Below are 13924 nucleotides of genomic sequence, written 5' to 3'. Positions count from 1 at the left end.
CATTATTGTGTTTTTGTTTTGTGAAATTATGTGCCAAAGCTACATTGTGAACTAAAGTGGATTAAATGCAGAGCTTGAGATCACGGGTCTCTGATAATGTTCTGTAGGTAGGGGAATCAACCTTCTTTCTTGCTGTTTAACCACTCAGTCCACTAACTTCCCATTTACCCAGGTAACTATTTTGTTAGAAACTATGTTTTTAGCTCAATGGTACAGCTAAATCCTCCTGGGTCTTGGAGTAACTTTTACCACCATGATTCTTTTTACCTAATCTTTGATTAGTCTGAAGGGGAGTAAAACATTGGTATATTTTGCTTTGTGTATTTGTGTGAACGTTGAACATGAGTCTGATATCTGTGGTTGTTCTCAAAGTATTTCTAAGTGTGTTTTGATAGGCAGTGTGATGCACTCCATAATAATCACAGAGTTTTACAATGTTTCGTTCCGGTGGGGCAGAGGTCTATCACGGCGCTGAGACGGAAGACCCAGGAAAGCAAGGGACTTGCCGGAAATAACCGAACGAAATGGGAACGAGGCATATTTAAGAATCGTTGCTAAAGCGTCTCTTCAAAACTAACAAAAGAAATCCCTGCAACGCGCAGAGACACAGCAGACTAAACACCCTTCCAGCCCCCCTGTGACCATAATGCCCTAAATATCCAGCAGCATCTCCCTCATCCTCCCAGCTGACCCTGTTTACACCATAATGAGGACAGCATCCCTAATCAGGATCAGCTGGGCTGTTTTTGGCACAGGGCTGCTGATTAGCTCCCCAGCCTAACGACGGCAGGTTGTGGCATTCAGCCCCACCTTTGTCTGCTTTCTGTGTCCTGTGTGCCTGACATTAAACTAAATGACTGAAAGGGAGCTATTCTGTACCTTTCCCCATCTACCCTGCGCTCAGGCCCCTACGAAGAGAATGGACTTCCACGGATGCTAGTGTTTGACCCATTTTCCCGTGTTTCATCTTTTCTCAACCTGCTCTGTCCGCCGCCAGAAAAAGACCCGTTCCTGTACAACTCGGATAATGCAGTGTGTAGATCAGCGACGTCAGCGTGCTGTTCGGCTGGACTTTGCCCCCTTTCACTTCACACCCCAACATTTACATCTTATCCACATGCCCCCTCTAATCCCTTTGAGCCATCCTGTTGCCCCTCTGGTTCTCCCAGAAGCACTTCTTCTGCTCTGTCTTTCCCACCCTGGCTCGCGTCAGTACGATGTGCCATAAAGCCCCCACCCCTTGCTATCGTTACGGTCGGTTTGGGCTCCCTTTTTTACTGACGAAACATTAATAATTTCCTTTGTTGACCGGCTCTACCTGTCGTGACTCCTCTGACAGTGACTCTGTTTCCCTTCAAGTGCTTACGTGTCAATTGTGTTCTGTGTCCATGGCGCACGTCTGTTGGTTTCACTGGTTGAGCAGTTTATTGAGGCAGTGTTCTGGAAGGCTGGTATGTTTGGGCAACTGCAATAACAAAAACAATCTTAATATTTAATTGGGCCCTTTAATTCATTCCTCTTCTGCCTACTGTCTGGTGTCCAGCGACGCGAGCCGAGGAGTCAGAGTTGGACGCCTCTGTACCTGAGAGGGTCACATGTGGAGGCCGGTGGATTTAAGGTGACCGGATGAGATCAGAGCCAGAAAGCTGCCAACTGAGAGCGCAGATCAGTCTGGGAAACCATCACATGTTTTTTGAACTGCAGATTCCTTCTCAGTCAAAGATAAACTTGAATGTAAAAAAAAGGATTTAAAAATTGCTTCCGGAAACGTTTTAGCACTTGACCGAATATCCGAATGTGTGGAGAGAATACTTCTGGAATGTTTCTGTCACGCGGCTTCTGTTGACCTGTTACCTGTGAAATATGGCACCGTTCTGTCTTCCAGTTTTCACACCGGCTGCCGAAGCCTCAGAAGTTTCCAGACCTAATATTTTCTAAAAATGTCACACTGAAGTGATACATTTCTGAAGAATAGTACGTTATGTGGAGGTGTTTTTTCTTAATTGGCCCATAGTACTATTTTATTTTAAAAAGGCCCTCCTGCTGCCTCTGTTGTTGGTGACCGATACGTCAGTCTAGCTTTTGATGTATGCGATTTCCAGAAACTGATGGTCTGTCCTCCACATCAGTGTGTGCTCACTGTCCATCTGCTTGTGTCCACCTGGTGGCGTAGTCTCGCCATTGCCCCAGGTGAACTGTTAGTCCTGTCCTTTGGAGGTCTTGTTTTGGTGATTTCCGTTGTTGCACGGTCTGGGGGGGGGGATCGGCCCTTGATGACCCCTCCCAGTTCCAGGCTGTTGACATGGACATCACTAAACAACCCTCCCCCCCTTCCTCCCTCCTTCCCTCTCTCTCCACCCAGGATCCCAGAGAATCAGTGACAGTGAAATCTCTGACTACGACTGTGAGGACGGAATTGGAGTAGTATCAGGTAAAGAGACGGAGATCACGCCGAGTACGTAACCCGCACACACCTCAGCCGTGCCCCCCCAGCGAATCCAGACTGGAGTATACAGGCTCTCTTTCCGATCATCCTCCTTGCCGGTTATGTGTCCTGATCCCATCCGTGTCTCGCCTTTCAGGTTTCTTTTACGCACTGCGCCGCGATCCGTCTCAGCGACGACCTCCTCAGTTACCTGCCGCGCGTCAATCCTGTTGGACCATAAAGTGTCGGGTTCACTGCGGAAACTGGGCCTGTCCGGATCCTTCATAACGCCTCTGTGATGCCCGCTTATTTGTAACTCCCCCAAATCCGCTCCTGTTCCCTGTTATCTAACTTTGCGGCCGATATGTTTGCGCGCCCTATTCGCAATAAGAGCGTGAGCTTGTAATGGAGTGGGAGGAATGTGGTGAGTTTCAAAATGAATTTGGTGTTTGGGGTTTGTCCTGAACTGCAGTATCACATAGTGGTGTTTTTTGAATTGGGGAGCATCAATCAGAAATTGGGGAAGAGAGAAATTCCCTCCCACCCCTCCACACCTCCCATCACCACCCCCTCTGTCTTTTTAGAATTTCCTTCAACTGCTGCCCCCCCCCCCCTTTCCATTTACTGCTACTCTGTTTCAGTATTCTCATGGTCCCACTTTCCTCCTGATTCTGGAGACCCCATTTCAGTCTGCTGAGGCAAAGCTCTGGCGGGGGGTCGATTAGCATTCAGGGGGGGGTTATAGATTTCTCCTGTGTGAGTCACGCCGTTTTCGGAATTTAAAAAGAAAAGGAAAAAGTCTCACTGCTGACGGCTGACAGACTCGACCGTCCATCTGTAAAAGTGTGTCTCCCTTGGGGGGGGAAGCCCTGGACTCCAGTTCACTGAAACACGCAATGCTGGAGCACGGCGGGGGGCCCCTCCAGACTGGCTGGCCGCCCACCGTTCTCCCACGTCAGCCTGACAGTGCAGGATGGCATCTCGTGGGACGGGGGAAGGGAAACCTCCCTTTTGGATTTTGGACTCACACGATCACTGGCTTCTTAATGGTTTTGCAAATTCTCATAGTTTAAGAGTTATACAGAAAGCTGATTACAAATGTCATTTCAAATAATTCTGATGTATTGCTGAAAATGGGTGTATAGTTTGTGTTTAAAATGACACCATGTGCAAAAGACTTTATTTACAAATTAGATATTATTATTATTATTGTTAGATATGTAGGAAGACAGGATTACAGTTGTATCCCATTTTTAGGGTAAACTTTTCTGGTTTTGGGTGAAGCAGACTCACAGGTGTAGTAATTTAATGTCAAACAAATGTCACATCTAAATCTTCAGGAAAACCATCTTGGTTATATTTGGATTTGCTGGTAACTATGCCTGTAACCCTGGATAGGGTAGGTTGTTACAGAAGATGGATGTATGGATGGATGCATGGTAATTATGATCATCATTTTGACAGGTTGTGAGACATTTGCAGTTGCGAGGACTAGAAAATGCTCAGTTTTTCAGTCTCTTGCAGTAGTTCAGATGATTCAGAAAAGGTGGTACTCTAACTTTACGTTTGTTCTTTCCCTTCCTCACTGCAGACTTTGAGTGCCACCCTCTAACCCTGTTTTTGGTCCACTCTTAAGCCTTTTAAAGTCCTGTACAACCCACTGCATGTCACTGGCACTGGACCCACCGAGGCCGTGACCTTGGCGACGGTTGCCGCCGCCACAGATTACTGGATAATGGACTCTTTCAGGCCCACTGGACTGATAAGTCCCCCAGGAAGAAGCCATTATCGAGACTAATCCCTGCTAGCAGTATTTTTTTCTCTCCCAGGCTTTGAAATGTAGAAGCGTTAGACGGCGATTTGCGGCACCCAGTCCCGCAAAAAGCATGACCCCCAGCTCTGTCCCCCCCCCCCCCCATCCCCTTTTCCAGATTACAGACAGAACAGCAGGGATCTCCAGAGCTCCACGCTCTCCGTTCCTGAGCAGGTGATGTCATCCAACCACTGCTCACGGTCAGCGGACACGAGCCGCGCGCGCTCGCGCTCGCCCAGCGTCCCGCCTCCGCAAAGGTAACCCAGCTCGCCCCCCAGCCCCACAATGCATGATGGGTGGAGCGGTAGAAACCTGATGCATGTTGGGTGGAGTGGCGGATGGCCTTATTTGGCCATAGGCAAAAACGCAAGTCTGAAAGCAAAGGTTTAGCAAACAGACCATGCATTTTAAATAATCATTATTATTCTTATTAATAATAAGGAGAGATAGGAAAAACAAGTTAATATTGGGATTATCATGTGTTTAGCTCACTTTTTGTTGGTTATCTCCTTGCCTCCCATTGGTTAACCTAGGCAGTGATTGACACCTCGCTGTAAATCCCGCCCGCCATCTGTTCACAGGCCTTGTTCTTCTCGTCACTGCCATTAAGGTTATTTGTTGGTTGGCCATTGTTGCAAGCTGTTTGTGCTGTCTGTAAGTGTTTAATGCGTGCCTGACCATACGTGCCCCTGCAAAGGCTTCCTGTGGGAATTTGCACCCTGCCGACGAGAGCATGAGCCTGTGCCGATCGGTCCGTCTGCGGCCTGTCACGCCGGGGCAGTGTGACAGCCAGCGCTGTTCTGAGCTGGCATCCATTGAGCAGCATGGGCACGAGTGACGGGGCTCCCGCTCTGTGCCCGCAGTCGGAGCCTGGACCACGGTGACCGTGGGCCGCCCTCGCAGTACCACACCACTGGTAGGATGGAACGGCATCACATGTCAGAAGACCGCTACTCCCCCGACAGGTACGGCAGACCCCTCCTCCCTGTAACCCACCTTGAAGCTCCTATCCCGTGGTTTTATCGCCGTGCCTCCATCTGCTGGCTGGCTGAGTGCACTGATCTGTGAAGACCTTTATTTCCCAACATATCTTTTTTATAAAGCTGACATCCAGTATATTTACAAAGTCCATCTGAAATTATATGCTGTTCAGTGTCTGTGGTTCTGGCCCCAACGGCACTGTATCATATCCAGAACCAGATCCAAGCCTCGTCTCCACTGTCCTCCCCGTCGATGCATCTCTGCTGTAGGTCAGTGGGTCAACACCAGTTCACTGGAGAGCAGTGTTTTTGTGTGTGTGTGAAGGTTTATCAGTGGGAAAAATAAATAAAAACATAAGCTTGGTCCTAAAAAAATAACCATTTTTTTGGGGGGTATATTCTAGTTTATATTGCAGTGCATTAAATATTACATTGCATTAAATCGAAGAGTTCACCTTCATCGGTTTGAATGTTATGCGGTTATATGTATAAGCACACGCTTGCTGTTTATACTCATCGTCCTGTGAACGTTGGTGGTTTAGACTATTTTAGACTATTTATTAATACACTATATATTTCTTAAGTTGTTAAAACACACTTTTGTAAGCGTAAATCTGGGACCCTTCACCTGAAAGTGGCTGCCGTTTTATATTCCAGAAAAAAAAAACAATTATCAGCTTAATTAAGGCTAATTGATTAGCTGATGAAGTAAGCACAAGCATTCAGGTCCAGCACGCTCCACAGGAAATGGAGTCAAGTCGCTGTTTTAAACATTCAGCTGGTTTTTGTGCCTCTTAAAAAAATGAGTACAGTTTACAGTTGGTAATGTTTCATTGATAAAACCATCGATATCAAAATCGACACAGATGAATGGTAATGAGAAATGTGTTAAAGCTAATACCTACATTCTGAACCACAGGGTTCACTCCTGCTCACCATTAAAGTGCATAATTTAAGAAGTAAAGCCTTAATTTAGCTACTCCCTCTAATCGTATCAGCTGCTGATACCCTTTACCTTCCCAAGCCCACCTACTTTTACGCCAAGAGATCTGAGGTCCTCACATCATTGCTGGCTTAGAATTAGCAAGTCCTCGCACCTTGCTTACGTCACCGATCCAGGGTGCACCCAGACACCAGTTTCCCCTGCCCCCCCGTATTTGAGGAACGTGGCCTAAATCACACTCATAAGCAGGAAGTGCACTTATCTAAATTGTGTGTGACAGTGTTCACTAGACTGTATTTCACCAGTTAATTAAATACATTCCTCTCCTATTTATTGAAAATGGTAGGAAATTAAACTAGAACTGAATAATGAACTGTTTGGATTATTTAGGACGGTAATAAATGCCTGCTGGTGTTCTCCAAATTATACCACTGGCCAGCTCTCACTTCCTGTGATCCTGAACAAGGGATTGGCAAAACCCACTTTTTTTTGTTAGATTCTATCTTCACAGTCAATAAGCAACCTGCCTAAAAACCCCTGTCAGGATTTCAGAGTATGGATGCACTGCTAAGTGACTTCTTAGTATTTCAGAATCTCTTCATAGCTGAGCCTGCAAACGTGCTGTACAGTCTTGCAGAGATTACATAACTTGTCATGCTACACTAGCACCAACATTTAGGAAATGACTACTGTGACTGTTATTGATTATAACCGTTTTCTAATGACGTGATTTTTGGAAGGTGTCTTCAGAGCTTCACAAACATCTCCTGCAAGGACAACCACTTTCATATCATAAAATATCTACATAATGTATAGAGAATCATGCCATGCGTGCAAATCCATGTGTGATTTCCGCTGATGTAATCTTCAAAACAATTTATCCCCGTCACAGCTGTGAGGCTGAACCATTTCAAAGTGAATGTTCCAGAAGACTTCAGGGTCTGGAGCAGAGTTTCTTCTCACTTTTTCTCTCTCATACCCTCTGCTGCTCCCAAGTGCTGCTTGCGAGTGCTGGTTGAGTTTTTCACTCTGCACTCGGGTTTGAGGGGCAGTAAGCAGGATGGTGGTAACGTGCCACCCGACGCCCCTCTTGGCATCCAACCATCTCTCAGCACATCTCAGTTAAGGATGCACCATCTCCCCTTCCATGACCCCCCGCCCATGACCATCCCCTCCCCATGACAGAGTAGAGGCTGGTGATGTTCTCCAGCCCGTTCTTCATCCCGCTGCATTCATGGCTGTTTCTGCTCTCTCCATGTGGTTCCAGCCATTATCTCACGATACCACGATCGAGACACAGCCAGCCTATCGATCGCCACCAGAGGGAACCCAGGTAGACCACGACATGAGTGTCGCTCATGCCCGTCTCCCTCCTTCCGTTGAAATCTTGTTGGTAAAGTCGACGTCGTCCCAGACACGTACGGCTCCAGTTCTTCTGGCACTTACCGGAGTGTTCTTTGTGTTGAGAGCCTTCTCACTCTTCCCCGAGCCACCAAATTGACTTAGGGAAGAGGCTCAGGATATCTGCGCAGAGTCGTTCTCTGTCTCAGGAGGTGGTCAGCAAAAATTAGCATGCCATATTTGTTTGTTTGTTTTTTTTTTTCCTTATTGTGAACAGCACTTTGTTAAATTTTTGCTTGTGACTTATTCATAAGCATAAATATTGGAGTAGCTGAAGGTATATACAGCGATGATCCAGTATTCCGGAAAGATTTGCTCCCTTTGAGAATGACTGGCCGCTTCAGCCGGGAGAAGCCAGAACTGGGAAGTGACATCATGCATCCTGTATCATTACATCATTGTCCACAATCCCATGCTTCAAATTGTAAAGTTTTGCAATTGTTGTAGCCAGTGAATATAGTTTGGTATGTTGTGAAAGTGTGTCTAACCAATGAGAAATATATAGATTTTTGCCATTACAAATGTTTGGGAGACTTTGCTAGTGCTGAACAGGTAAGCTATGCTGATCAGGGAGTTTGTGCTACAGCTGTGAAGGATCATGGGAAATCCATGTTTAATAGCTCCTCGCATTTTGTCCATATTCTGCATTATTTTTCACACTCACTTTTACACCCTCATAATTGTCTCTTTACTCACAAACTACCTTTGTGTGTACTTTTGCCTTGTGTTTATGTGAATATTTTGAGGAATAGAAAAAAAAATCTGTGAGCAAGCATCCAGGGAAGAGTACTTCTATATCTCGGCTTTGCCTTTGAATGAAAGGCAAACCTTCAACCTGTTCATCTGACGACCACCTGAGAACCCTCAAATCGAACTGAGGCGGAACCTGTAGGGTTTTCCAGCAGAGGTTATTGCACACCCCCATCCTAATTATCTGTATGGTGTTTGGTGGGTTCAGTGCATTGAACACATATCAATAATATATGCTTGATGTGGGTTCCATGGTAGCTAAAGCTAACAGCTAATGGTCCTATCGTGGCCTTTGGTTTTGTTCTCCGTCTTCTTCAGAAGGAGGGAAAAATAATCCTGTCTGTTTTTATGCTTCTCATTTCTTTGTTTTCTTTTTCTTCTTTTTTTTAACTGATCTGTTGTCTTTTTGGCGACAGAGACAATCTCGTGTACCCTATCTGTCGAGAAGATGCAGTCAGGTTACTGCGCATGGCTAAGAAGGCCCATGCGTATTCTGGCGGTGATAACAATGACCTTGAGAGGTATCAACGCTACACCATTCTTCTTCTTCCTTGTCCTCTGTCGTCCTGTGACACCTTTTTTTAACATGTCCGATTGTCAAGAGATGACCGTGCAGATCATGCCATCGATGATGTCCATTTAAAGTGGAATCATTGCTGATCTTTCTGAGGAGTCAAAAAAAAGAGGAGTTTTTGACCTCCACAACTGCCTTAATCGGTGGAGAACCATGCAAGTGTGTGGGCGACTCTTTTCTGGACAGACGTTAGCATTCCGGGACTTGTTAGCGCCTTTCGCTAGCACATTGGTTTGTTGGCTGCCAATGTTACTAGTGGAAAGTGAAAGATCTCAGAACATGATGTGCCTCCCCATGTGGCGTGAACGTACTGCTGTCTTTGACTGTAAGCCGTCTGCGTTGTTTTTCCCCCCACTTCGTTCTTTGTGTGTATTTTTATCTATGAGTAAATAATGTTGGCTCTGTGAGTAAATAATGTTGAATTGCTTCCTTAATTAGCGTTAACTCTTACTGAGAGCACTCATTTTTGCCTAGATGCTTGATGTAGTCAGCCTGATTCTGTGACTTGCTTCCTGGGATTTGCACCTCCAAATTACTGGTCAAAAACTTCACACTGTTCCCATGGTGACCCTGTTATTGTTATTTACATTTAGATTTATTTGGCAGACACTTTTATCCAGAGTGATGTGTAAATGAGGCAAACAGCACATCACCAACAAATAGTTGACTACAAATAAGTGCAGCTAGGCTCAGCATGCAGTCTATACCCAGGTACAAGTCTAAGTAGTATTGGAGCAAGAGCTACACAAACAAAGCAAGAACCTAGGAAGACAACTGTTTGATCAGCAGAAAGTGCAACATTGCGAACATTCTGGGAAACTGAGGCGTTTCTTGAAGGTAGAGGGAGAGTCTGATGACCGAACGAGGTTCAGCAGCTCCCTCCGCCATTGGAGAACCACATTTGTCATGTGGTGGAGGAATCTCAAAGCGGCATTGATTTGGTGACCAAAGAGACACATGGTCTTGAGGAGACAAGTATGAGCCTATAGCCAATGAAGGGTGAGGTTATTATTGTTAGTAGTAGCAAATGTGGTTTAAATTTGAAGACATTTTGCCTATTTGTTATTGAACATTTGCAATACTACAATTCTAAAGGTTTAGTGTCATGCTAATGGTGAATAAGTCACTCTTCTAGGCTCTCTGGGTCACTCATCCAAGATAGTAACCCCCCCGGTTTCGAGCTCATGGGAGATTTACTTATACAAAAATGTTCTGAGAGCAGGAAAAATGATTGGTTCAGAGAGATAACCAATCAGATTGTTGTGGAGGTGGCTCCAAGCAACTAGAGGGGATGGGACCATCCAATAAGATGTCTTGGTCATGCTTCTTCTAGTTGCTCTGAACCAATGATTTTTCCTTTTGCCCTCAGAACATTTTTGTGTAAGTAAAACTCCCATGAGTTTGGTTTCTCCCCTCAGCACCCCCTCACAAAACCTGAACCCACACATGTTTAACAAGACAGGAGAACTTTGAGTCCCTGAAGACCGCGCTGCTGTTTGCAGGTATATCGAATCACAGTAAATGTGTTAAGGAGTCACGGCAGACTCTCCTGCCACCAGGGGCTCTTGTTGTCGGGGTTGTGGGTGTGAGTTGGACAGAAATTACCAGCAGCTATGTTTCCTTTAGCACTGGAATGGATTCCTTAGTTCCATTCAGCTTGCTGCTGGCTTGCACCTCCCACTGTGGATAGGAGGATTAAGGGGGGAAAGATGAGAGAACCTTTGATGACTCACGCGCCGCTCCAGGAAGGTACGAGATGAAATGCGAGTGCAGGAAACGCCGAGAGAGGCTTAGTCAGGTGCTGCCTATGTACGGGAAAGACTTCATCATCAATAAGTTGTCAGTTTCATGATATTCCTGTGGTAGTGATTAGGTCTTGCTGTTCATTATTTATTTTCATTCACTAAAGCATACTTAGTTAGTGATCAGTCTGTAAGTGGTTACACCAGTTTTGTCATTTGCTAGCCAGCTGTGGATCTCAGGTCTGCATGTGCTGGAGCTGCTCACAGTATTAAATGTCTTTGAGTCAAACCCACAGCAAATTGGCATTCAGAGTTAAAAGTTTGTCATATATAACCAAGCCAGCGCTGTATCTTGTAATTAACGATGACCCTCATCACTGTTCTCACATTAACTGAGAATTTTTGCCGTTTACTGTGAATTGACACCTTGACAAATAAATCATCTTCATAGTGATTAAGCTGGAGTTACTCTTTGCAAACCTCTGTGCTTAATGTGTAGAGGTAGAGTAGTGAGAGTGAGCGCAGTGTGTCAGTCAGTCACAAACGGTACCTCCCTTGTGCGTGTCGACTGGTGGCCACGCCTCTGCAGGAAATCTTCTGTCCATGCTGAGGGACTCCACCTCAATCAGACTATTCATCTTTACTCAGCCATTGTGTTTAGTGCTTCCTGGCCACGGGACCAGCAGGTGTCAGTGTAGGTTAAACTGCTGTGCACCCTGGGAGATGTCAGGTTCGAATGTATAGGAGTGTCCAGAAAAAATTGGTCTCAACTGAAATGACAAAAAACAGCCTTTTAAGATGAGTACATACCAAAATAATCGTCATTTGGGATTACTTAACCTATACTTTGTAGTGCATGTTGTAATTGTTTATCACAATTTTTTTTTTTAATCTGAAAGTCCACAGGCAAACATCAAAACTTCCAAAGTGATCAAACTCTTGGTATAATTAATGATACTCACCATTGGCAGATGTAAATTTTCATTGTTCTGTTTCAATGTGTGTGCTTGGATGATGAGACTTTTATGTTTGTATATATACAGTACACACCGTGTAAATGGTGTATAATAATATATGCATAGCCTGGTTCTATAAGGTACTTCACGTACGTATTTGTGTCTATGTGTACTTGTGTTTCTGTTATGTGTTTGTTCGTTTATAAATTTATGTCAGTGTTATCCTGAAACAGAAATGATTTATTCTGTCTTTTTGCTGAACTGACATGATTTCAGACTTATTACTCACAGCTGCGACCACCATGAAGAGTGCCTCCAAAAATTCATGGTTGTCTGTTAAAGGAAGCCTTACCCACAACTTCGTCAATATTTCATTTAAATGCAGCATAAAAGGTACATTATTTGGGGCAGCAAGAAGGCCTTCACCCTCATGGGATCTGGAGGTCCAGGAAATCAGCATTTCCACCTGGCCAAGGTCCAGAATTTGTGACAAAATATTTGCTGCTAATCTATTGATCAAAGGTTCAGATCATAAAAAAAAGTGGACAGTAAGTGGCTTGTCAATAAGCAGTCATGTTAAAATGGCAACAGGCTCATGCTAAGATGCTAGCACGAGGAAGTGGCAAGCCTGTCTCTGCCTGGCCGAAGAACACATAGTGTGCCTTTTTCACGGCCCTAAACCCCCCCCACCTTGCTGCTCTGTCCTCCTGTTCTGCTTCATCCAGGTCCAGGAGGGGGGCCACACTGAGCGGGTTTTCTGACTAACGTTGCAGGACTTGTGGTGCCTTGGACCGGCATGAGTATCACCGGTCCCGGTCCACGGACCAGCGTCCCACAGTAGATCGCCCTGCCCCTCGCTCCCGGTCCAGTGAGCGGCCCGACTCGAGCCTCATGAGGTCTATGCCGTCCTTACCGTCCGGAAGATCCGCCCCTCCCTCACCTGCCTTAACGAGGTGACCCAAGCAAATCTCAACAGCCCCAGCTAATCGACCCTTCTTTGCCAAACCTCCACCCCTCCCCCCTTCCCGAGCACCGCCTCCCCTTCCTGCCAGCTCCATTTTATTTTCTTCCAAGACCGACAGTGCTGGATTGTTTTGTTTCCCTCCATCTTAGATGAGCCCAGTAGACGTGGCACATACTAACAACACATTACTTATATTCTGATGGAATATAATGGTGTGAGATGGCCATGGCACTTTATTTACTAACACCAGACATTTGATGGTATCTGTTCCATGTTGATTTCTTTCTCTCGTGCCTCATCAGGTGTTGTCCTGCATTTTGACATTCATGGCTACTCTCACCCTTTTCTTGCAGCCTTTTGGGTGAGCCGAGTTTTGTGTATTTTTTGTTTTTTTCTTTTTGCAAATTCGAGCAGACGCCATGTTGTCTGTCCAGATGATCATTTGACCATGTGTCATATGTGTGGCTGCTGTTTTGCACAGGTACCTTTGTTGCCAAAGGATCAGCCTAATGTTCCACCTAAGGTTCTGTCTAAAGGTTCTACTTAAGATTCTTCCAAAGATTCCACCTAAGATTCTACCTAAAGTTCTTCCAACGGTTCTACCTACTGGTCTAACTGTAAAGGCTTTACTAAGGTTTATGGTTTAGTTTGTGTAATGGATTATAACTTCTGGTTCTGGTGAAGTGACAGATGCATATACATGAGGAAGTAAATTGATGATCTTGAAGCACTTTAGAGCCATAGAGATTTGTTTGTATCGTTCTTCGAAGAGACAAATCGTAACTTCCAATCAGAGGTGACACTGATATGGCCCAATACTGTCATATGTGATCCATGCTCTGCCGAGGGTCACCGGATGTGTGCTGCCTGCCATTGGAATGACTGGTTTGGATACTCTGGGACAGGAGACTTGACTAAGGAACACCCTGTCTGTCAAGTTAATACACAAACACAACCCACACACAATCCATGTGTTCATATCTTTGTGGGGACTCTCCATTCATTTCTATGGGCAGAACTCTAATCCGAACATGACAACCTTAACCCCTACCCAGCCCTAACCTTAACCATAAGTAACCAAACAAAATACAAGACTTTTGGTATTTTTCAGTTTTTTGATTGCATTCACACATTTTTATAAAATTGAGGTTATCCTTGTAGGGACCAAAAAATGTCCCCACAAGGTAAAAAGTTCCATGTTTTTGTGGCCCCCACAATGTAATAATCACAGACACAATCTGTATGTGTTACTTTTCTGCACACTGTCCACACACAGACCCTGATTTAGGTTATTTTTTTGGATTTGTGGGCTCTTTGGTTTGATACAGTAGCTCCTACTCAGCACAGACTGATTAATACAGCTACCCTGTTTAGCA

At 45.1% G+C, this 13924-nt stretch overlaps 1 protein-coding gene across 7 annotated transcripts in view; it reads left to right on the top strand.

Annotated features, from left to right (window-relative positions):
- rims2a (regulating synaptic membrane exocytosis 2a) overlaps nt 1-13924 on the top strand; it is a 158263-nt gene that overhangs the window by 95886 nt on the left and 48453 nt on the right. For 3 of the 7 annotated variants that reach the window (XM_072716797.1, XM_023811039.2, XM_023811043.2), the window contains 6 exons: nt 2363-2431; nt 4357-4495; nt 5102-5203; nt 7429-7494; nt 8729-8833; nt 12358-12537. In XM_072716797.1, coding sequence (XP_072572898.1) covers nt 2363-2431; nt 4357-4495; nt 5102-5203; nt 7429-7494; nt 8729-8833; nt 12358-12537 — 661 coding nt within the window. The remainder of the gene's footprint in view (nt 1-2362; nt 2432-4356; nt 4496-5101; nt 5204-7428; nt 7495-8728; nt 8834-12357; nt 12538-13924) is intronic. The other 4 variants (XM_023811005.2, XM_023811024.2, XM_023811015.2 and 1 more) reach the window with 2 other exon arrangements.

Source organism: Paramormyrops kingsleyae, chromosome 9, assembly GCF_048594095.1.
Source record: "Paramormyrops kingsleyae isolate MSU_618 chromosome 9, PKINGS_0.4, whole genome shotgun sequence".
In the NCBI taxonomy this organism is placed as follows: Eukaryota; Metazoa; Chordata; class Actinopteri; order Osteoglossiformes; family Mormyridae; genus Paramormyrops; species Paramormyrops kingsleyae.
This window is presented reverse-complemented; position numbering and strand designations above follow the sequence as displayed.